The 25,114-nt window shown below is 47.6% G+C and overlaps 1 protein-coding gene across 1 annotated transcript in view; it reads right to left on the bottom strand.

Moving 5' to 3' along the window:
- Window positions 1-24,839, bottom strand: part of LOC134531566 (uncharacterized) — a 506,394-nt gene extending 481,555 nt beyond the window's left edge. The window contains exon 1 of the mRNA XM_063367273.1: window positions 24,753-24,839. Coding sequence (XP_063223343.1) covers window positions 24,753-24,803 — 51 coding nt within the window. The 5' untranslated portion in view covers window positions 24,804-24,839. The remainder of the gene's footprint in view (window positions 1-24,752) is intronic.
- Window positions 24,840-25,114: the final 275 nt, after the last annotated feature.

Raw genomic sequence — 25,114 nt, 5'->3', positions numbered from 1 at the left:
ATTTTGGGTGTGATTTAAGATGTTTTTATTACTTTTTATTGAGAATTTTTAAAATATATTGAGAAATTACTGGTTTACTCTCGTCGGGAATCGAACCGATGATCGAAATTGCTTAAGTAACTAAACATTTCAAGTAGGCAATTTAAATTTTTTTTTGGATTTTTTTCGCAATATCTTGCATTAAAATTACGGATTTTCAAGATGGCGGCCATACGAAACATGCAACATTTATAGAATCCAATATGGTGGGCGTAACGAAAAGTGTAACGATGACAACATACTCAACCAAGATGAAGGATCTATCGAAACATGCAACATTTATATAATCGAAGATGGCGGCCATAACGATATGTACAACAGTGATTTGAAAGTAAATTTTTATAAAAATTTTATTAATTAATTTTTAATAAATTTAAATTACTTTTATTAAATTCAGATAACAAAAAAAAAAGATTTTCAAGATGGTGGACATGACATCATACTAGCTAACATTATAATATAATATATACCTTGACATAAGTGGTAGAAGGCCAGTCTGCCATTGGCTTCCATGGAGGAGGGATGGGTCACCATTTTTCTTGCCCTCACCGGATTCGAACCGAGGACTCCGAGCTCCATGTCGTAGGTGTATGTTTTAAAATTATTTTTATTAAAATTTTATTAATTCAATTTTTTATAAATTTTAACAATTTTTAATTAAAATCGGATAATAAATATAGATTTTCAAGATTGCGACCGTAACAGAAATTGCAATGGTGACATCATAATCTATGATTGCGGTCATGGCATCCTAATTCCTAGAAATGGCTTATCGGAGGCTGTAGACATGGATGCTTAATCCGTTTTTAGGAATTTGTGTTCTTTCTGAGGAAAAATTACTTTTGAGGTTTTTTAAAATCCTAATTTTCGAAATTTCGTTTTTTTTTTATAACTGGAAAATTTTAACGATTTTGGGCAAATGTTGGCTAATTGTGGCTAATTTTGGTTAATTTTGAAGGTCAAAGGTAAAGATCAAGGTCATTCAAGATGGACGCCGTGACGTCACAATCCAAGATGGTGAATTGGCTCCTGGTTCCACACCCTGAACTCTGTGCCCGGACCGTCTATTACATACTACTCACATCGAATTTTCGTTCATGTGTGCTTCCTTTTTGCCAAATATGTGCCCTGTATGTATTTTGCATGTTCGTTGATTGTGCTTCCGATTGTGCTTCCTTTTTTTGATTGGGCTTCCAATTGTGCTTCCTTGTCGTTGAATGTGCTTCCGATTGTAATTCCTTTGCGTTGATTGTCCTTCCAAATGTGCTTCTTTTTTTGTTGATTGTACGCTTCCTCTTAATCGAATTTTCTTCCAATTGTGTTTTATTTTCTTTGATTGTGTGTTCCTGTATGTTGGTTATGTGTTCAGTGTGTATAATGTGGGTCCATTGTGTGTGTATACTGTGTGTTTATTGCGTGTCCTCTGTGTGTAAAAAATAACCTTAATTTTTTGTCGGATATTCGGTGATAAAATTTGTTTTCATACAAAAATATTTACATTTGTTTCACCTTTGACAAGGCAGAGACTATAAGATATATTTTTCGTTAGTAATAATTTGTATTATTTAGTCATCACAAGCCATTATTTATTATTAACACAAAATTTAAATTATCATATTGGGTGGTATGATTGCAAATGCGTAGCAAATCAGATATTAAGATAGTGGGCGAGAAATACTCACATATTTATATCTAAAAGTTTAAAAACAATCTGTTGCACTAATTTTCATGCAATAGGTGATATATAAAAATAATTATTCGGTTTAAGTGAAAACTATGTGTAGTTTACAGTGTTGTAACGCGGCGTACGCCTGTTACATGTACAGATACAGCACTGGCCAGAAGAAGCATAGAACAGAGGCAGCATTGACAGATGCAGCATGGACTGAAGCAGTATTAAACAACGAAAGTATTTGTCAGAAGCAGTAAAAAACAGAGGAAGTTTAGGACAGAGAAAATGGGACAGAGGTAGTACTTGACAACCACCGGGTGTTGGACAGATATAGAGTTAGAACGAGGTAGTATTAGACAAAGGCAGTAGAAAGCAAAGAAAATATTGGATAAACCATGTATTGGACAGAAAGTGTATTGATTGAGGTAGTAAATCCGAAGGCAGTATTGGAAAGAGGCTCTTACTAACAGGGGCTGTAATGGACAGTGGCAGCATTGGAAAGAGACAGCATTTGACAAAGAAAGCATTAAAAAGAGACAACATTTGACAGAGACAGCATGAGACAGTATATGCCGGGTGCTGCATTGGGCAGAAGCAGCATTTTAAAAAAGCTGCATTGGACAGAAGCTGCATAGGACCGAGGGAGCATTTAGGAAAAGCAGATTTTGACAGAGGCGTTATAAGGCAGTGGCAGTATTGAGCTAAGACAGTATTGTTTACCAGTAGTATTGGAGACAGGGAGTATTGAACAGAGGAATTACTGAACAGAGGCAATTTAGGACAAAGGAAATATTGGCCAGAAGAAATTTTGGTAAAAGGCTCTATTAAACAAAGGCAGTATTGGACAGATACGTATTAGACAGAGGCAGTATTGGACACAGACAGTATTGGACAGAGGCGGTATTGGACAGACAGTATTGGACACAGGCAGTATTGGATAGAAGCAGTATTGGAGAAAGACAGTATTGAGCAAAGGAAGTATTGGATTTAAGAAGAATTTGACAGAGGCAGCACTGAACTAAGACGACAGTGAACTGAGACAGTATTGAATTAAGACATCATTTGACAGAGGCATCATTGGAAAGAAGCAACATTGAAACATGCCGTTTAAATGAAATGAAGTGTTGGACAGAGATATAATTAGGAAGATGCAGTATAAGACACAGACAGTATTGTACACAGGCAGTATAGGACAAAATTGGTTAAGACATTCGGAATTTGATAAAGGCAGCATTGACCTGAAACTTATTTAGGCATTGGACAAAGGCAAAATTGAACAGAGGCAGCATTATACAGATACTGTAATATACAGAGTCAGAATTAGAAAGAGACAAAATTAGACTGTCAGTATTTGGCAGTCAGTATTGGAGTCGGTATTGGACAGAGATAGTATTGGACAGACAGTAATGGTCAGTCAATATTGGACATTGAAAGTATTGGACATGGATAGTAATGGACATGGACAGTATTGGACCTATTCAGTCTTGGGAATAAACAGTATTGGACAGAGTCAGAATTGTATGGAGTAAATATTGGATAGAGTAAGTATTGGACAGAGTCTGTGTTAGAAATAGTCTGTATTGGATAGAGTCAGTATAGGACAGAGTCAGTACTGGAAAGAGTCAGTATAAGACAGAGATATTTTTGGACAGAGAAAGTATTGGACAGAGACAATATTGGACATAGTCAGTATAGGACCGAGGCAGTATTGGACCGAAGATATATTGTAACGAGGCAGTATTGGACTGAAAATGTATTGGAACGGGGCCGTATTGGAACGGGGCAGTATTGGACCGAGGAAAAATTGAACCGAGGCAGTATTGGACCATTGGACCATCGCAGTATTTATTCGAGGCAGTACTGGACCGAGGCAGTATTGGACCGAGGTAGTATTGGACCGAGGCAATATTGGGCCCAGGCAGTATTGTACCGAGACACTATTAGAGTTTAGGGCAGTTTTGAATGGTAGCAGTATTGGTCCTAGGCTTTATTGGACAGAATAAGAATTGGACAGTGTCAGTATTGGACTGATTCAGAAATTGACAGTGTTTAATTGGATAATCAGAATTGGACAAGGACATAATTGGAGAAGGGCATAGTTGGACAAGAGCAGTATTGAGCAAGAGCTGTATCGGACAAGGTAAGTATTGTAAAAGGGCAGTATTGGACAAGGGCAGTATTGGACAAGGGCAGTATTGGACAAGGGTAGTATTGGACAAGGGCAGGTTTGTACAAGGGCAGTATTGGACAAGGGCAATACTAGACAAATGCAGAACCAACCAAAGGCAGTATTAGACAGCAAGTGTATTTTACAGTCTCAGTATTTTACCGAGTCAGGGTTGGATGGGGGCAGTGTTGACCGGGGGTAGTGTGGGATGGGGGCAGTGTTGGACGGGGACTGTGTTGGACGGGGGTGGTTTAGGGACCTTGGTAATTTTGGATGGGTGCAGTGTTGAATGGGGTAATTTTGGACAGGGTTAGTGTTGGAAGGGGGCAGTGTTGGACGGGGCAGTGTTGGACGGGGCAGTGTTGGACGCGGCAGTGTTGGACAGGGTTAGTTTTGGAGAGGGGCATTGTTGGAAAGGGACAGTGTTGGAGAGGGGCAGTGTTGGAGTGGGGAAGTCTTGGGGGCATTGTTGGATTGGGGCAGTGTTGGAGAGGTACAATTATAGAAAGTGGCAGTTTTGGAATGGGGCAGTGTTGGAGAGGTACAATTTTAGAAAGTGGCAGTTTTGGAATGGGGCAGTGTTGGACTGGGGCAGTTGTGGACTGGGGAAGTGTTGGACTGGGTAGTGTTGGATTGGGGAAGTGTTGGACTTTGGCAATTTTTGACTGGGACAGTGTTAGATTGGGGATGTCTTAGACATAGGCAGTAATTGAAGTGTGGCTGCATTGGACGTGGACGTATGCAGCGTTGGACATATGCAGCGTTGTATGAATGCAGCAGTGGACATATGCACCATTGAGTTAAGTGAGTATATAAGATAGGCATTGTTTGACAGACAATACCGAACATATCAGTAATTGTTAGGGGTAGTACTGAATATTGGCCGTTTTTTACAGTCAGTTTTGGTCGAAATTTAGTTTTGGATAGAGGCAGCATGGGGTAGCGGCTATCTTTGTCTTGTGTGGCATTAGACAGAGGCACTATTGGACATACACAGTATTGTTTGAAGGAAGGAATGGACAGAGTCAGTATTTGACAGGGACAGTATTGGACCGTGACAGTATTGGACTGATACAGTATTGGACAGAAACAGTTTTGGACTGTGGCAGTAATGGACTGATATAGTATTGGACCGATACAGTTTTGGACCGTGGCGGCATTGGACTGATACAGTATTAAACAGAAACATTATTGAAAGAAGATGTAATGGACGGAAACAGTATTTAAAGAGTATTTATTTGGCAGAAAAAGGTTTTTTAAAATGCCTTTTTTTAAAGATGCAGCTTTGATCAGATTGCATCATTGCACAGGGCTGTATTGGTGCCAAGAATATTAAAAAGTCTCAACGAGAAACAAGTGTTGGTTGAGCCTCTGCATGAACACACCTCGCTAATTTTCTTGAGTCGTGACAGACTGTGTCACTCGATGACGGGCTGCCGAGGATTCATGAACGATTCAGCAGCCTTTTTGATGGCCAGAGAGCGAGGCAGCGAGTTACTCGTTGTCCCTGAATTCAGATTGAATATTCGCAGCGAGTTGAGGATTGGGAACGCGATATAAATGCGGGATCACAGCCATGCATGGCTTCAGAGCAGCTCGGGCCTGCTTGCAGGGAATAACTAGCCGTGAAGGCGAGTAAGAGATGCGAAGCGCTGAGCTCCAGCAGAGAAGCTCAAGCTGAGGAACAGTTACGGATGGTAGCTGTGCGCCCCCGAGGCAGCGAGTGTGCAGCCCAGCAGGAAGGAACACGGGGCGGCGCCGCGGGAAGGCGGACCAGGTCGGGGACTCGCCATGCTGTATTTGTGTGCATGAGTTATTATTAGTAAATGTAATATTCTTTTCAAATTTGTTTATGTTTTGTTAAATTTTGTTTGAAATATTTGCCATAAAATAGTTTAAAACGTTTAAACTATAGGGAGCATTCGAAATATTACCAAAATAAAATCAATCAATATTTTATACTTAAGGTAAATCATGTTTGTGTTAGGTGCGCATTTTTTTAAATATTAATTTACTAGGTATTTTGTATTTTTAGGTTTTATATTATATTTTTGATTACTTTTCTTGTTTAAGCTAAAGTTTTTAGTAGGCTTAACTTGCATGTGTTTACTTAGTAGAAAGGGGGTTGTCTGTAAAGTCGGTTTACGGACGATAATATTACGTGATAACGTGAGTGGAAGAGAGATGCATGCGTCACAAGCCGCGCTCGCCACGGACCGCCACGCCCTTCGACGAGGAACGGAGCACAACTGGCACGTCGACCGAAGACGGGAAGCCTTCATTTCACAGACGAGAGAGCCACACCCGAAGTTCCCCGAAGTTCGTGCTCGGTTATTTTTCCGTACCACAACAGGTGTATTTATTTGGGATGTAGCTTACTCATAAGTCATACGCCGTTCTATCTCATTGTATAAACCGGTGTGGCATTAAATTTTGCGGTTGATTAGGATAGGTTAGCTACATTATAAATACTTTAAAACATTGTGGATAATTGGTTAAATTAGGTAAGTATAGCTGCATTAAAAATATTGTAAAATCATTTTATGGTTGCTTAGCAAATAACCTTTTAATATGTAACTATCCAGCGCTAAGAAACCGTCTACATGATTTCACAGTATCTTTAATGTAGCTATCCTAACCAAATCAACCACAATCAACCGTCCACAATGTTTTAAAGTATTTATAATGTAGCTAACCTAACCTAATTGACCATTAGTTATCATGAGTTTTCCAAAATAAACATTCACGGACACACGGCAAACGAAAAATATGACGGCGTACAAATAAATACCATTGCCTTGTTTATGGTCTTTCCTTTTATCAACACCGCCATATTTATTTACAATGAACAAAAAAAACCGAAGATGCACGATCGGGCGTTTGGCTCTCTCGCCTGTGAAAAGAAGGCTTGGACCGAAGACAGCTCCACTCGAAAAGTCCCCGAACGTTATGCTCGCTCCGTGGCCGCCGCCGCTATCCGCACATGCGCACTGTGCTCCACGCAGCGGAACGTGACAAAGAGTCGTGCTTTTTCGTGCGTGCAGCTGGCGTTCATTGATTTATAAAACTTTATCACGTCAAAAATGTATATGAAATAAATAAATAAAATATAATTCCTGGAGCGCGAGTGGTGAGGCTAGCAATGCCGCCCGCCCTTTGTACCCAGACTCAGCACTGACTAGAGAGGCATCGCTTGCCTCGCCCTGCAGGCTGGTAACATGATAGTACTTCGAAATCATGAAAAACTGTACAATAACTTGTGAAATAAAAATTTTCAAGCTTCGAATTATTTGATAAAATTAAATTGGATAGCAAGAAATTTTCATTGAAAGCAATTAAAATTTTCTTTTTGGATTTTGAAACATATCTTTGGACCTTGTTCACTGCGGAGCTGGTTTCAACCTTACTCCGCCGTGACCTGCCCTTGGCTCCAACCTCCTTGGATAAGACCTCACACAGCCAGCCTCCCCCCCCCCCCCTCCCAAACAGTGCAAACCACGCGAGGCTTATCTGGCAAACCTAATATTCACTGACCCCTAGTGTGAAGCTCGAATAATAATTCGTGGTAGTGCATCCTTGGAGTATTATTTTCTTTTGGTGTTGTAAACGTTAACATTTAGGTTAGACTAGGAAGGTAAAAAATATAAAATAATTATGGAACATTTTTATGTCTGGGTGATTGATAATAAAATAAAAGTTTGGTTATGTTAGGCCAGTTACTTAAATAATATATAAAATCTTTGAGAAATCATTATAATTGGAAACTTTATTTTATGGAATAAAAGGTTTTTGCACGTCTAGTTGATCGTACTAAATGTAAGAGAGGACAGGTTATATTTGCGGCTTTTTAATTTCTCTAAAAGTTGGAAAAATTATGAAATCTCGCTAAATGTGGATTTTCTATTCCGACAAAGAACTTACACAAGCAATCGGCAAAATTGGTTTATGCTCGGGACAGAACGTGGGAGAGTGAATCGCAGGCTTCTCGCCTTATCCGCGCCGATACGAGAAGGCAGGCTGGCGCCCTGCGCTTCCTCCCCCTTCCACACAATCAGAGTCGTCGACCAATCAGACCATCGCGTCTCGGCTATCTGGGTCAGACCAGCGCCGCGTCGCCGCAGACATTTTTAATTATCGCCTTACGGGTCCGCTCGGCGCGCCGCTGGTGGCGGAGCGGGGAACTAACGTTTAGTGCCTCTGTATGGAAAAATATTAAATTGCCAGCATTGCTCAACGCAACGTCGCATGAATACTCAACGAAGCACAGCAGTTTTAGACTGCGTACAGACCATGAACAAGAGCACCCTGCCCTCTACACTCGCGTCTGATAAGTGAAGACAGACATAAAAGATTGTTATTATGAATACTCACTATTGTGAACACTTTTTACGATTAATCTTGAACGTCTTACTGGCGTGCGTGGAATGGAGGATTAAGATATATATTTATAAATTGGATTCCGCCTCAAAGAGCCAACGTAAAAAAATATTTGCAAACAAAGAAAAAATAACATTTTTTTCCCTATTTAACGCAGCGGTTTGACGATAATGGAATTATGAGACAACCCACGGAATGTGTGTGTGTGTATATATAAATATATATATAAATAAATAAAAGGTTCCTCTGTGCTAAAGGAATATACATTTTACGTGGAAATAACGTTTGTGTAGAGGTTTACAAACGCATGGGACTCCAGATTTCTACGTATTACTGTTTCGCAGGGAACTACAGGATTTTCCCACGATAATTTTCAAGAGTACAAAAAAGCTGATAGAGCTTACTGAAGTACATTTCCGCGAAAAAAACCTCTTTAATCTCTGAGAATATTTTTATTTGTTTCATATTTCCTTATAAATTATTATGTAATTTAGAGATAGTTATGTTTCGGATGTTTAAGCTCGGAAAGTGTTACAAACCAAGGTAAAAATTAATATAACTTCTGTAAAAATTGAAAGTATTCAAGTGCCTTTTTACGTTAAATTTCCGTTTACATTCTCTTTAAATGTCTAGAGTTTCACAAAAAAACTAAAAAAATAATTGTCTGAAACTGGAAAGCAAGACAAAAACAGTTGTTATATAGTACATACATGTTTTAGACATAAATCAGCTGTAGGTTAAACGTGTTGTTTAGTCTCAGAAGTAAAAAATAAAGTGCAGCATTTGGATGAAGCTCCAACTTCAAAGTAATGAATGCTGGATAATAAGGCATGAAAGTATTTTGTTTTAAAATAAGTTTAGGTAACATATAAAGTAATACGGTACTAATCAGCCAACGGACGTTAATAAGTCCGTCGAAAAACCAACAAATAAATATTAACAGTTAAATGGAAATACATTTAACTTTAAGAAATGTTATCTTGTGTAGCATTCATAAAATTTATATATTCGTTATTTATTTTTAAAGAGTGAGAAACATGAACGGTATTGTTTCTCGTGTACTAAAAGAGTTTGCGGTACACTAACAAGTATGAGTATTGTTGAAGAGAACACCGCTGGGAAGATGTGTTCTGGTCGCGGGCCGCCTCCCCACCCCTCCTCTCTTTGTACAGCCCTACGCTCCTACTCTAGCGCTCTTGCACCTGCTTGAGGCATACGTACGGGTGTTGGTGAGGCCTCCGCCTCATTTCGTTGTCAGTTTCTGTAGTATACGTTTCAGCCAGTTTGAGGTTGCAGGAGTTGCATTATGTAAATTACTCTCGCTGCGGAATGGAGCTATTGTAACCAGCTGCAGACTTGTGGAATCGTAGTGACGTAAGCCTTTCTTGCCATGTAGCCTTGTAGCCTTGTAACCTCGTAGCCATGTAGCCTTGTAGACTCTTAACCTTGTAGCTAGCTGAAACATTGAAGACTCGTATCTTCGTAGTCTCGTAGCTAGTTGAAGACTCGTAGACTTGTAGTTTCATAGTCCTGTAGCCTCGTAGTCTCGTAGCCTCGATGTCTTGTAGTCTTGTAACTTCGTAGCCAAGTTACCTGGTAAAAAAACGTTGCTTGAGCAGCTACGCCTAAGACAGCTGGAGCCGATGACCTTTGAAGGTAAAAACTGTTTGAGCTATTGTATTAGTCCGCATCTCGCAACCGATCATATCTCTGTGGCGAGAAAATATCCCTGCGACATAATTGTACCCCTGTGACCAGATCGTATCCGTGTATCAAGAATGTATCCCTGTGGCGAGATCGTATCGTTCTTTCCGTTGCGAGAACGTATTCCTGTGGGGAGATCGTATCCTTGCGTCAAGATCTTATACATTGTGGGATATCCCGGTGACAAGATCGTATCCCTGCTTCGTATTTCTCCAATGAGTTCTTATATCTGCGATGAGATCGTATCGCTGCGCCATATCCCTGCGACGAGATTGTATCCCTGCGACGAGACCGTATCCCTATTACGAGACCGTATCCCTATTACGAGACCGTATCCCTATTACGAGAACGTTTCCCTGTTGCGAGAACGTATCCATGTGGCGTAAACGTATCTCTGTGGCGAGAAAATATCCCTGAGATGATATCGTATCCCTACGACGAGATCGTTTCGACCAAAGCTACGCCCTTCTCGTTAAATGTGCTTCAAAATGTGTTTTATTTAATTTGCTTTCTTTTTTGAATGTGCTTTCTTATTTTCTGTGTGCATCAACAAGACTGTAGTCAGGCCATGATAGAAGTATATATTTATTTGTATCTCCGACCGCTGGCTTCTGGTTGAGGAGCCTGAGCCGATGTCCGCCTCCTTGGATGACGTCTCCTTTGAAGTTTTCGTTACGGTCACCATATGGGAATTTGACGTCACGACGGCCATCTTGAAACACTTTGACCTTGACCAATAATTTGTTAAATGACTCAAAATTCTTAAAAATCTGGCCAAAATCCACAAAAATTTTCAGTTATTTTGAAGAAAAAAATAATTCCACCAAAAAACTTTAAAAATATAAAATACAAAAATTCAATTTTTGACGGAAAAAAGCTCCGTAAAATACACCAAAATTTCAAATTTGAAATGACTCAAAAGACCTTTGCCTTAAAAAAAATGAAAATTCCTAAGTCGCTGATATCAGGACCTTGACCTCGACCGCTATTGTTACAATTTTTGTATCAGCCCCTTTATGGAAAATCCGTAAATAGTATCTGATTTGAAATAAAACTTATTTTAAAATTTATAAAAAAGATATTTAAATACAATTTCATTAACTGATGGCTGCTTATTGACCTTAACAATTAAACGTTATCTTTGAAATTGACCTTGAATTTTGACCATGATAGTTAAATTTGACCTTTGACCTTATCCTTGACATTAGAATTGAACTTTCCTGACAATTCAACAAGACCTTGACCTTTAAGCTTGACCTTTGACCATGACCTAGAAATTGACATTTGATCTTGAACATAAAATTTGTCCTTACTTTGACATTGAGCATGACCTTGAAATCAAACCACAGACGCCATTTTAAATTTAATTATCTAGGACCCACGCACTCTAATCCACGAATGTTTGAATTTTCTTTATGGCCGCCATCTTGAATTTTCATAAATATCCAATTATAATAGAAAAAGTTTTAATATTGTAAAAAAAAATTGTAATAAAAAAATTATCAAACGTACCTCGGTTAAAAACCCAACGAGATCAATCAATTATAATGGCGATGGAATCCCCCCTCCACGAAAGCCATCGACAGATCAAACTCCCACTACTAAAGCCAAGGCAGATATGACGACAGCAAATACGACATAATAGCAGCCATCTTAGAAGCACCATCTGTATGGCATCTGGTGGAGGTCGCTGCCGACATATTGTATTAGTCTGCTAGAAGATGCTGCCATACTAGTTTAATTTTTACCCATTAAAGTAAACTATTTATTTATTGAGAGGGAGCCCATCACTATGAATTTTGAGCGACAATTTAAAATTCTTGCATTATTTAGCTAGGATTTCGGAAAAAAATCCCAAAATTAATCGAAATACTACTTTTTAAAATAATTATTGATTCAATCGAAACCTGTGCGTGGTTTTATACTAAGCAGATACAGAGTTCATTAAATTGATGTATTATATTTTAAACAATCTACGATACGGGATTCAATAACAATAAACCATCAATATTACATCAAACAGCAGGACAGAAGAGTTAGCACACACCAAGTTCCAGCAACTCATGTGGAAAGGACCATGTGATTGCTACCTACCCACAAATTATTTATTTTATTTTTGCCTTGTAATGAAAATAACTTACAATACATTTAAAAGTAATCACGTACGGTTATTAAAAATACAAAAACCCAAGCACGTTAACCAAAAAGTTTAAAAAAATTGTCAAGACTATAGGTAAGCAGGCTCTGGTAGAGCGAGGCCCGCCTGACAGCGCGCGGGGAGATTCGCAGGCTTGCAGACGTGTCAGGTGCCCAGCCACCTGGTCTCAACCGGGTGTCAGGTGCCCAGCCACCTGGTCTCAACCGGGTGTCAGGTGCCCAGCCACCTGGTCTCAACCGGGTGTCAGGTGCCCAGCCACCTGGTCTCAACCGGGTGTCAGGTGCCCAGCCACCTGGTCTCAACCCGGTGTCAGGTGCCCAGCCACCTGGTCTCAACCGGGTGTTTGGTGCCCAGCCACCTGGTCTCAACCCGGTGTCAGGTGCCCAGCCACCTGGTCTCAACCGGGTGTCAGGTGCCCAGCCACCTGGTCTCAACCCGGTGTCAGGTGCCCAGCCACCTGGTCTCAAACCGGGTGTCAGGTGCCCAGCCACCTGGTCTCAAACCGGGTGTCAGGTGCCCAGCCACCTGGTCTCAACCGGGTGTCAGGTGCCCAGCCACCTGGTCTCAACCGGGTGTCAGGTGCCCAGCCACCTGGTCTCAACCCGGTGTCAGGTGCCCAGCCACCTGGTCTCAACCGGGTGTCAGGTGCCCAGCCACCTGGTCTCAACCCGGTGTCAGGTGCCCAGCCACCTGGTCTCAACCCGGTGTCAGGTGCCCAGCCACCTGGTCTCAACCGGGTGTCAGGTGCCCAGCCACCTGGTCTCAACCGGGTGTCAGGTGCCCAGCCACCTGGTCTCAACCCGCGGCGCGCAGGCCTGTGTCCTCGGCCGTGTCGCTAACACGTATAACACGCCACTGAAACTATAACCCGGCACATGAAAACTACTTGTTAGAATGACCTCAAAGTACAAACAATTAAAACGAGAGTAGAACACTAGCCTACCAAAGTAACATTTGAGCAATGAAAAATTTTGAATTGCATATACCAGATTCCGACCCAGTCCATATTCCACAAAACATGATATGCGTCACGAATGATAAGAAACCATAAATCTCCAAACAAGCCAAGTAAATCAGAACCAAGATACCTTATTTTTCCTATACTCACGAATATTTTTAACAGGTCTTGTTCATAATCAGGCGTATAGACCAGGCGTTTCCGAACAACGATGTCAATCTGGACCTGACTTGTCTTGTCTACACACATTTAACGACACGGCAATTAAAATAAAATAAAAGAACACACAATACACGCAATGAACACGAAATACACTCTATTTATACTAAATGCACACACTGGACACGCTATGGACACAATACACGCAATGAACACTTAACTACACCCCGAATACGCAATGAACACGCAAGTACACACCGAATACGCAATGAACATGCAAGTACACACCGAGTACGCAATGAACATGCAAGGCACACAATGGACACGCAATGATCATGCATTGCACACACTGAAGACGCAATTGACACGCATTGGACACGAAATAGACTGAATGAACACGCTTTCAAAACACAATACACACAATTTAAATTCCATAAACACGTAATATATACAACGAACACGCAATGAAAAGGCAAATACACACTGTACACGCAATGTTCACGCAATACACACACAGGACACGCAACAAAAACGCAATTGACACACATGAAACGCCTTTAATGAAATGGGTGTACACGTTCATGTGCATTCATATCAGCGGGAATACGTTTTCTTCACAGATATACGTTCTCGCCACAATGATACGATTGGTCACATTATTCGTTATGATACAATGCCTCTGGCAGTCTTTGGCTCCAAAATACATAGGTTCCAACAGCCTTTGTTTGGTTCAAAACAGTTTTTGGCTCCAAAAGTCACTGGCTATAAAATTCATTTCTTCCAGCTGGCTTAGGTATAACTGCACCAGCAACATTGGGATACAAGGTGACTTTGTAACGATGCTACAAGTCTGTAAAATTACAAGGCTGCAAGGCAACAAAGACTACGAAACTACGAGGCTCCAAATAGCTACGATAATACAAGACTACGGGACTACTTGGCTGCAAGGTTACATGACTAACAGCCAACAGGACTATGAGACTACCAGGCTACAACTGGTTAGAATAGCTCTATTTAGCAGCGAGTGTAATTTATCTCATGCAAAAACTTGTTTAAGTAATCTTAATTTCTGCAACAGTTGGCAACATGTGTTGTGTTGATGTAAATATTTATTTTTTATGTGGAATGCTGGAAGACCACTGAAGAATGTAAGAGAAGGATGGCTTCGCTAGGGATGGCTTCGCTAGACATCAAGGAAAAGGAAGTTCGTCTGGCATGACTGTTTTTCTCAGATGTTTCAAAGCATAGTAATCCTTTCAGCAATTTATATTTTATTATTATGTTGTACAGGCATTCACTTTTTCATGTGGGATGCGGGTTGTTCTCTCATGATCGCCAGAGAAGAATGGCTTCGCTAGTCACTAAGACGTAGGAAGTTCATCTATAGCATGATGGTGATTCTCAGCTGTCTTAAGGCATATTATTTGACTCAGTAATATATATATATTTTTAAATTCCACCTGATAAAATTATTGGTATAATATAAAGTTAATGAATAGATTTCTCAGAAATAACTAGAAGCACTCGGAGAACATCAGCCGATTTCTCGCCAGGAATAATGAGCACCCAGATACCACCAACAGAAGCATCCTCATGAATAACCAGAAGGACTAGGAGTAACCAACAAACTATTTGCAGAAATAATAATAATGGAGAAAACCAACAAAATATTTAGATGAATAATCAGCAGCACATGGAGAAAACCAAACCATGTGTTCCTATATAAAGATCCAAGAAAATTACGAAATATTCTGATTTGTGCTGGAACTCTATCCTTGCTGATCATAAGAGAAGTTCACAAGATAGCAGACCTAGTTTTTATATTTTTTATTTTGCATTATTTTATATTTTATTTTAATTTTTATTTATTATTGTTATTGTTATTTTTGGTGATTCACTGATATTTATTTAGTAATACATGCTTTAGTTTTCTCTGTGTGCTCCTGATTATTCCTGCCAGTATATTGTTGGTTAGTCCTAGTTTTTCTGGTCATTCATGGGGACGATTCTGTTCGATTTTTCCGTATGCTCCTTGGTATTTCTGGCGAGACTTCTGCTGATATTCTCCAAGTGCTTCTGGTTATTTCTGAGAAATCGATATCTGCACTAAAATATTTTTCTTATTTAATGAGACACACAATTTTGTTGAGAGTTACATTTAATTAAGGAATATCTGGTAGCAGATGATCATTAACATAATTTCTTATCAGCTGGATCTTGGATGAAATATATTTACTACTCAGCCTTTTACTATGCCATGAGACAGCTGAGAACACAGTCATACAAGACGAACTTCCTTCTCCTTCATGCCTAGCAAAGTCATCCTCTTTTAGCGTTCGCGAGTGGCCATCCTGCATCCCACATAAAAAAAATAAACAATATTGAGCAACACAAAACATGTCGCCTACTGTTGCAAGAATAGGGACTACTTACAACAAGTTATTTGCATGAGATAATTTACTCTCGCTGCTAAATGGAACTATTGTAGCAAGTTGCAGCCCTGTAGTCTCATAGTCCTGTTGCCTCGTAAACTTGTAACCTTGTAGCCTCGTTGCCTTGTAGCCCAGTAGTCTCGTAGCTAGTTGGAGCTTCGTAGTTTCGTAGGATTTGTTGCCTTGTAACCTTGTAGTCTCATAGAGTTGTAGCTTCGTAGCCAAATCGCCTTGTAGCTACATTTTTCTGGAGCAATTATGCTTAAGGAAGCTGGAGACGATGACTTTTGGAGCCAATGACTTTTGGAGCCAAAGACTGTTGGAGCCAAAGACTGTTGGAGTCAAAGACTGTTGGAGCCAAAGACTGTTAGAGTCAAAGACTGTTCGTGAAATGACTTTCGGAGTCAAAGACTGTTGGAAGGATTGTATAATACCGCATTTTGCAACCTATAGTATCCCTGTGGTGAGAACTAATCCCTGCGACGAGAAGTATTCCTCTGACCAGATTGTATCCCTGTAAAAAAAAAGTATTCCTGTGACGTGATCGTTATCCAGTGACCAGCTCGTATCCCTGTGTCGAGAACACGTCCCTGTGGCGAGAACGTATCTCTGCGATGAGATCTTATCCCTGCGACAAAAATGTATCCCCGCTGATTTGAATGCTCGTACACATATACATTATTTTCGTTAAATGCGCGTGTTTTATGTGTATTGCGTGTTCGTTGCGTTATCTGTGTGTTGCATGTCCGTTAGTGTGTGTATTGTGTGTTCATTGCATGTCCCGTGTGTGTATTGCATATCAATTAGGTGCCATGTGTGTAATTTGTGTGTCCATAGCATGTTTGGAGTTTAAACTGCCTTTCCATTGCCTGTCCGGCGTGTATATTGCGTGTCCATTGCATTTAATGTGTGGTTATTTATTGTTAATTTCGTGTTAATTGCATGTTTATTGCGTGTCCATTGTATGTTCGTTGTGTACATTGCCTTTTTTTTTTGCGGGTTCGTTGTGTACATTGCGTGCTAATAACATGTTAAGTGTATGATTTGAGTACTCATAGCTAGTTCATAGCGTGTATTGCTCGTCCGTTGCGTGTCCAGTGTGGAACTGCGTGTCCAGTGAGTGCAATGCATGATCATTGCGTGTCCATTGTGTGACCAACTCGAGTCCCTTGCGTGTCCAGTGCGTGCATTGCATGTTAATTGTGTTCCCAGTGTGTGCAGTTTCACAATATTAAAAAGGAAGTATTTTTCCAAAATAGGGCGTCAATTAAAAAAATACTAATTCAACTGGTTTACTTGTCACTTTGTATGCAAAACGTGTTTTTTTTGGCGGACGAGGCCGAAATGTTTCTTGAAGCCAAACCTGCTAGGTTGTCGACCAGGGAACTGATGTGTGTGCACGAGACACTCACCTGGTCCAGCTTGAGCAGCTCCTCCGGGGTGTCGGGCAGCTGGCCGAGCGTCAGCGGCGGGTTGATGTTCACCTCCTTGCCGAGAGAGCGCAACACCTCCTCGCGGTGGTCGACCAGGGAACTGATGTGTGCACGAGACACTCACCTGGTCCAGCTTGAGCAGCTCCTCCGGGGTGTCGAGCAGCTGGCCGAGCATCAGCGGCGGGTTGATGTTCACCTCCTTGCCGAGAGAGAGCACCACCTCCTCGCGGTGGTCAACCAGGGAATTGATGTGTGCACGAGACACTCACCTGGTCCAGCTTGAGCAGCTTCTCCGGGGTGTCGTGCAGCTGGCCGAGCGTCAGCGGCGGGTTGATGTTCACCTCCTTGCCGAGAGAGCGCACAACCTCCTCGCGGTGGTCGACCAGGGAACTGATGTGTGCACGAGACACTCAACCTGGTCCAGCTTGAGCAGCTCCTCCGGGGTGTCGTGCAGCTGGCCGAGCGTCAGCGGCGGGTTGATGTTCACCTCCTTGCCGAGAGAGCGCAACACCTCCTCGCGGTGGTCGACCAGGGAACTGATGTGTGTGCACGAGACACTCACCTGGTCCAGCTTGAGCAGCTCCTCCGGGGTGTCGGGCAGCTGGCCGAGCGTCAGCCGCGGGTTGATGTTCACCTCCTTGCCGAGAGAGCGCACCACCTCCTCGCGGTGGTCAACCAGGGAACTGATGTGTGCACAAGACACTCACCTGGTCCAGCTTGAGCAGCTCCTCCGGGGTGTCGTGCAGCTGGCCGAGCGTCAGCGGCGGGTTGATGTTCACCTCCTTGCCGAGAGAGCGCAACACCTCCTCGCGGTGGTCGACCAGGGAACTGATGTGTGTGCACGAGACACTCACCTGGTCCAGCTTGAGCAGCTCCTCCAGGGTGTCGGGCAGCTGGCCGAGCGTCAGCCGCGGGTTGATGTTCACCTCCTTGCCGAGAGAGCGCACCACCTCCTCGCGGTGGTCAACCAGGGAACTGATGTGTGCACAAGACACTCACCTGGTCCTGCTTGAGCAGCTTCTCCGGGGTGTCGGGCAGCTGGCCGAGCGTCAGCGGCGGGTTGATGTTCACCTCCTTGCCGAGAAATCGCACCACCTCCTCGCGGTGGTCGACCAGGGAACTGATGTGTGTGCACGAGACACTCACCTGGTCCAGCTTGAGCAGCTCCTCCGGGGTGTCGGGCAGCTGGCCGAGCGTCAGCGGCGGGTTGATGTTCACCTCCTTGCCGATAGAGCGCACCACCTCCTCGCGGTGGTCGACCAGGGAATTGATGTGTGCACGATACACTCACCTGGTCCAGCTTGAGCAACTCCTTCGGGGTTGTGGACCAGGGAACTGATGTGTGTGCACGAGACACTCACCTGGTCCAGCTTGAGCAGCTCCTCCGGGGTGTCGGGCAGCTGGCCGAGCGTCAGCGGCGGGTTGATGTTCACCTCCTTGCCTAGAGAGCGCACCACCTCCTCGCGGTGGTCGACCAGGGAACTGATGTGTGTGCACGAGACACTCACCTGGTCCAGCTTGAGCAGCTCCTCCGGGGTGTCGGGCAGCTGGCCGAGCGTCAGCGGCGGGTTGATGTTCACCTCCTTGCCGAGAGAGTGCACCACCTCCTCGCGGTGGTCGACCAGGGAACTGATGTGTGTGCACGAGACACTCACCTGGTCCAGCTTGAGCAGCTCCTCCGGGGGGTCGGGTAGCTGGCCGAGCGTCAGCGGCGGGTTGATGTTCACCTCCTTGCCGAGAGAGCGCACCACCTCCTCGCGGTGGTCGACCAGGGAACTGATGTGTGTGCACGAGACACTCACCTGGTCCAGCTTGAGCAGCTCCTCCGGGGTGTCGGGTAGCTGGCCGAGCGTCAGCGGCGGGTTGATGTTCACCTCCTTGCCGAGAGAGCGCACCACCTCCTCGCGGTTGTCGACCAGGGAACTGATGTGTGTGCACGAGACACTCACCTGGTCCAGCTTGAGCAGCTCCTCCGGGGTGTCGGGCAGCTGGCCGAGCGTCAGCGGCGGGTTGATGTTCACCTCCTTGCCGAGAGAGCGCAACACCTCCTCGCGGTGGTCGACCAGGGAACTGATGTGAGCACGAGACACTCACCTGGTCCAGCTTGAGCAACTCCTCCGAGGTGTCGGACAGCTGGCCGAGCGTCAGCGGCGGGTTGATGTTCACCTCCTTGCCGAGAGAGCGCACCACCTCCTCGCGGTGGTCGACCAGGGAACTGATGTGTGTGGACGAGACACTCACCTGGTCCAGCTTGAGCAGCTCCTCCGGGGTGTCGGGCAGCTGGCCGAGCGTCAGCGGTGGGTTGATGTTCACCTCCTTGCCGAGAGAGCGCAACACCTCCTCGCGGTGGTCGACCAGGGAACTGATGTGTGCAGGAGACACTCACCTGGTCCAGCTTGAGCAACTCCTCCGGGGTGTCGGGCAGCTGGCCGAGCGTAAGCGGCGGGTTGATGTTCACCTCCTTGCCAAGAGAGCGCACCACCTCCTCGCGGTGGTCGACCAGGGAACTGATGTGTGTGCACGAGACACTCACCTGGTCCAGCTTGAGCAGCTCCTCCGGGGTGTCGGGCAGCTGGCCGAGCGTCAGCGGCGGGTTGATGTTCACCTCCTTGCCGAGAGAGCGCACCACCTCCTCGCGGTGGTCGACCAGGGAACTGATGTGTGTGCACGAGACACTCACCTGGTCCAGCTTGAGCAGCTCCTCCGGGGTGTCTGGCAGCTGGCCGAGCGTCAGCGGCAGGTTGATGTTCACCTCCTTGCCGATAGTGCGCACCACCTCCTCGCGGTGGTCGACCAGGGAACTGATGTAAGCACGAGACACTCAACTGGTTTAGCTTGAGCATCTCCTCCGGGGTGTAGGACAGCTGGCCGATCGTCAGCGTTGGGTTGATGTTCACCTCCTTGCCGAGAGAGCGCACCACCTCCTCGCGGTGGTCGACCAGGGAACTGATGTGTGTGCGAGAGACACTGACCTGGTCCAGCTTGAGCAGCTCCTCCGGGGTGTCGGGCAGCTGGCCAAGCGTCAGCGGCGGGTTGATGTTCACCTCCTTGCCGAGAGAGCGCACCACCTCCTCGCGGTGGTCGACCAGGGAACTGATGTGTGTGCACGAGACACTCACCTGGTCCAGCTTGAGCAGCTCCTCCGGGGTGTCGGGCAGCTGGCCGAGCGTCAGCGGCGGGTTGATGTTCACCTCCTTGCCGAGAGAGCGCACCACCTCTTCGCGGTGGTCGACCAGGGAACTGATGTGTGTGGACGAGACACTCACCTGGTCCAGCTTGAGCAGCTCCTCCGGGGTGTCGGGCAGCTAGCCGATCGTCAGCGGCTGTTTGATGTGCACCTCCTTGCCGAGAGAGCGCACCACCTCCTCGTGGTTGTCGACCAAGGAACTGATGTGTGTGGACGAGGAACTCACCTGGTCCAGCTTGAGCAGCTCCTCCGGGGTGTCGGGCAGCTGGCCGAGCGTCAGCGGCGGGTTGATGTTCACCTCCTTGCCGAGAGAGCGCACCACCTCCTCGTGGTGGTCGACCAGGGAACTGATGTGTGCACGAGACACTCACCTGGTCCAGCTTGAGCAGCTCCTCCGGGGTGTCGGGCAGCTGGCCGAGCGTCAGCGGCGGGTTGATGTTCAATTCCTTGCCGAGAGAGCGCACCACCTCCTCGCGGTGGTCGACCAGGGAACTGATGTGTGCACGAGACACTCACCTGGTCCAGCTTGAGCAGCTCCTCCGGGGTGTCGGGCAGCTGGCCGAGCGTCAGCGGCGGGTTGATGTTCACCTCCTTGCCGAGAGAGCGCACCACCTCCTCGCGGTGGTCGACCAGGGAACTGATGTGTGCACGAGACACTCACCTGGTCCAGCTGAAGCAGCTCCTCCGGGGTGTCGGGCAGCTGGCCGAGCATCAGCGGCGGGTTGATGTTTACCTCCTTGCCGAGAGAGCGCACCACCTCCTCGTGGTTGTCGACCAAGGAACTGATGTGTGTGCACGAGACACTCACCTGGTTTAGCTTGGGCAGCTCCTCCGGGGTGTCGGGCAGCTGGCCGAGCATCAGCGGCGGGTTGATGTTCACCTCCTTGCCGAGAGAGCGCACCACCTCCTCGCGGTGGTCGACCAGGGAACTGATGTGTGTGCACGAGACACTCACCTGGTTTAGCTTGAGCAGCTCCTCCGGGGTGTCGGGCAGCTTGCCGAGCATCAGCGGCGGGTTGATGTTCACCTCCTTGCCGAGAGAGCGCACCACCTCCTCGCGGTGGTCGACCAGGGAACTGATGTGTGCACGAGACACTCACCTGGTCCAGCTTGAGCAGCTCCTCCGGGGTGTCGGGCAGCTGGCCGAGCGTCAGCGGCGGGTTGATGTTCACCTCCTTGCCGAGAGAGCGCACCACCTCCTCGTGGTTGTCGACCAAGGAACTGATGTGTGTGCACGAGACACTCACCTGGTCCGGCTTGAGCAGCTCCTCCGGGGTGTCGGGCAGCTGGCCGAGCGTCAGCGGCGGGTTGATGTTCACCTCCTTGCCGAGAGAGCGCACCACCTCCTCGCGGTTGTCGACCAGGGAACTGATGTGTGTGCACGAGACACTCACCTGGTCCAGCTTGAGCAGCTCCTCCGGGGTGTCGGGCAGCTGGCCGAGCGTCAGCGGCGGGTTGATGTTCACCTCCTTGCCGAGAGAGCGCACCACCTCCTCGTGGTTGTCGACCAAGGAACTGATGTGTGTGCACGAGACACTCACCTGGTCCAGCTTGAGCAGCTCCTCCGGGGTGTCGGGCAGCTGGCCGAGCGTCAGCGGCGGGTTGATGTTCACCTCCTTGCCGAGAGAGCGCACCAACTGCTCGTGGTTGTCGACCAGGGAACTGATGTGTGTGCACGAGACACTCACCTGGTCCAGCTTGAGCAGCTCCTCCGGGGTGTCGAGCAGCTGGCCGAGCATCAGCGGCGGGTTGATGTTCACCTCCTTGCCGAGAGAGCGCACCACCTCCTCGCGGTGGTCGACCAGGGAACTGATGTGTGTGCACGAGACACTCACCTGGTCCAGCTTGAGCAGCTCCTCCGGTGTGTCGGGCAGCTGGCCGAGCGTCAGCGGCGGGTTGATGTTCACCTCCTTGCCGAGAGAGCGCACCACCTCCTCGCGGTTGTCGACCAAGGAACTGACGTGTGTGGACGAGACACTCACCTTGTCCAGCTTGAGCAGCTCCTCCGGGGTGTCGGGCAGCTGGCCGAGCGTCAGCGGCGGGTTGATGTTCACCTCCTTGCCGAGAGAGCGCAACACTTCCTCGTAGTGGTCGACCAGGGAACTGATGTGTGCACGAGACACTCACCTGGTTTAGCTTGAGCAGCTCCTCCGGGGTGTCGGGCAGCTGGCCGAGCGTCAGCGGCGGGTTGATGTTTACCTCCTTGCCGAGAGAGCGCACCACCTCCTCGCGGTGGTCGACCAGGGAACTGATGTGTGCACGAGACACTCACCTGGTCCAGCTTGAGCAGCTCCTCCGGGGTGTCGGGCAGCTGGCCGAGCGTCAGCGGCGGGTTGATGTTCACCTCCTTGCCGAGAGAGCGCACCACCTCCTTGCAGTGGTCGACCAGGGAACTGATGTGTGCACGAGACACTCACCTGGTCCAGCTAGAGCAGCTCCTCCGGGGAGTCGGGCAGCTGGCCGAGCGTCAGCGGCGGGTTGATGTTCACTTCCTTGCCGAGAAAGCGAACCACCTCCTCGCGGTGGTAAACCAGGGAACTGATGTGTGCACGAGACACTCACCTGGTCCAGCTTGAGCAGCTCCTCCGGGGTGTCGGGCAGCAGGCCGAGAGTCAGCGGCGGGTTGATGTTCACCTCCTTGCCAAAAGAGCGAACCACCTCCTCGCGGTTGTCAACCAAAAAACTGATGTATGCACGAGACACTCACCTAGACCAGCTTGAGCAGCTCCTCCGGGGTGTCGGGCAGCTGGCCGAGCGTCAGCGGCAGGTTGATGTTCACCTCCTTGCCGAGAGAGCGCACCACCTCCTCGCGGTTGTCAACCAGGGAACTGATGTGTGTGCACGAGACACTGACCTGGTCCAGCTTGAGCAGCTCCTCCGGGGTGTCGGGCAGCTGGCCGAGCGTCAGCGGCAGGTTGATGTTCACCTCCTTGCCGAGAGAGCGCACCACCTCCTCGCGGTTGTCAACCAGGGAACTGATGTGTGTGCACGAGACACTGACCTGGTCCAGCTTGAGCAGCTCCTCCGGGGTGTCGGGCAGCTGGCCGAGCGTCAGCGGCAGGTTGATGTTCACCTCCTTGCCGAGAGAGCGCACTACCTCCTCGCGGTGGTCGACCAGGGAACTGATGTGTGCACGAGACACTGACCTGGTCCAGCTTGAGCAGCTCCTCCGGGGTGTCGGGCAGCTGGCCGAGCGTCAGCGGCGGGTTGATGCTCACCTCCTTGCCGAGAGAGCGCACCACCTCCTCGCGGTTGTCGACCAAGGAACTGATGTGTGTGGACGAGACACTCACCTGGTCCAGCTTGAGTAGCTCCTCCGGGGTGTCGGGCAGATGGCCGAGCGTCAGCGGTGGGTTGATGTTCACCTCCTTGCCGAGAGAGCGCACCACCTCCTCGCGGTTGTCGACCAAGGAACTGATGTGTGTGGACGAGACACTCACCTGGTCCAGCTTGAGTAGCTCCTCCGGGGTGTCGGGCAGATGGCCGAGCGTCAGCGGTGGGTTGATGTTCACCTCCTTGCCGAGAGAGCGCACCACCTCCTCGTGGTTGTCGACCAGGGAACTGATGTGTGTGCACGAGACACTCACCTGGTCCAGCTTGAGCAGCTCCACCGGGGTGTCGGGCAGCTGGCCGAGCGTCAGCGGCGGGTTGATGTTCACCTCCTTGCCGAGAAAGCCCACCACCTCCTCGCGGTGGTCGACCAGGGAACTGATGTGTGCACGAGACACTCACCTGGTCCAGCTTGAGCAACTCCTCCGGGGTGTCGGGCAGCTGGCCGAGCGTCAGCGGCGGGTTGATGTTCACCTCCTTGCCGAGAAAGAGCACCACCTCATCGCGGTGGTCAACCAGGGAACTAATGTGTGTGCACGATACACTGACCTGGTCCAGCTTGAGCAGCTCCTCCGGGGTGTCGGGCAGCAGGCCATTGTCAACGGCGGGTTGATGTTTACCTCCTAGCCGAGAGAGCGCAACACCTCCTCGCGGTGGTCGACCAGGGAACTGATGTGTGTGCACGAGACACTCACCTGGTCCAGCTTGAGCAGCTCCTCCGGGGTGTCGGGCAGCTGGCCGATCGTCAGCGGTGGGTTGATGTTCACCTCCTTGCCGAGAGAGCGCACTACCTCCTCGCGGTGGTCGACCAGGGAACTGATGTGTGTGCACGAGACACTGACCTGGTCCAGCTTGAGCAGCTCCTCCGGGGTGTCGGGCAGCAGGCCAAGCGTCAGCGGCGGGTTGATGTTTACCTCCTTGCCGAGAGAGCGCACAACCTCCTCGCGGTGGTCGACCAGGGAACTGATGTGTGTGCACGAGACACTCACCTGGTCCAGCTTGAGCAGCTCCTCCGGGGTGTCGGGCAGCTGGCCGAGCGTCAGCGGCGGGTTGATGTTCACCTCCTTGCCGAGAGAGCGCACCACATCCTCGCGGTGGTCGACCAGGGAACTGATGTGTGTGCACGAGACACTCACCTGGTCCAGCTTGAGCAGCTCCTCCGGGGTGTCGGGCAGCTGGCCGAGCATCAGCGGCGGGTTGATGTTCACCTGCTTGCCGAGAGAGCGCACCACCTCCTCGCGGTGGTCGACCAGGGAACTGATGTGTGTGCACGAGACACTCACCTGGTCCAGCTTGAGCAGCTCCTCCGGGGTGTCGGGCAGCTGGCCGAGCGTCAGCGGCGGGTTGATGTTCACCTCCTTGCCGATAGAGCGCACCACCTCCTCGCGGTGGTCGACCAGGGAATTGATGTGTGCACGATACACTCACCTGGTCCAGCTTGAGCAACTCCTTCGGGGTTGTGGACCAGGGAACTGATGTGTGTGCACGAGACACTCAC

Source organism: Bacillus rossius, chromosome 5 (genome assembly GCF_032445375.1).
Source record: "Bacillus rossius redtenbacheri isolate Brsri chromosome 5, Brsri_v3, whole genome shotgun sequence".
In the NCBI taxonomy this organism is placed as follows: domain Eukaryota; kingdom Metazoa; phylum Arthropoda; class Insecta; order Phasmatodea; family Bacillidae; genus Bacillus; species Bacillus rossius.
The sequence above is the reverse complement of the archived record's forward strand: the minus strand, read 5'-3'. Positions and strand labels throughout refer to the sequence as shown.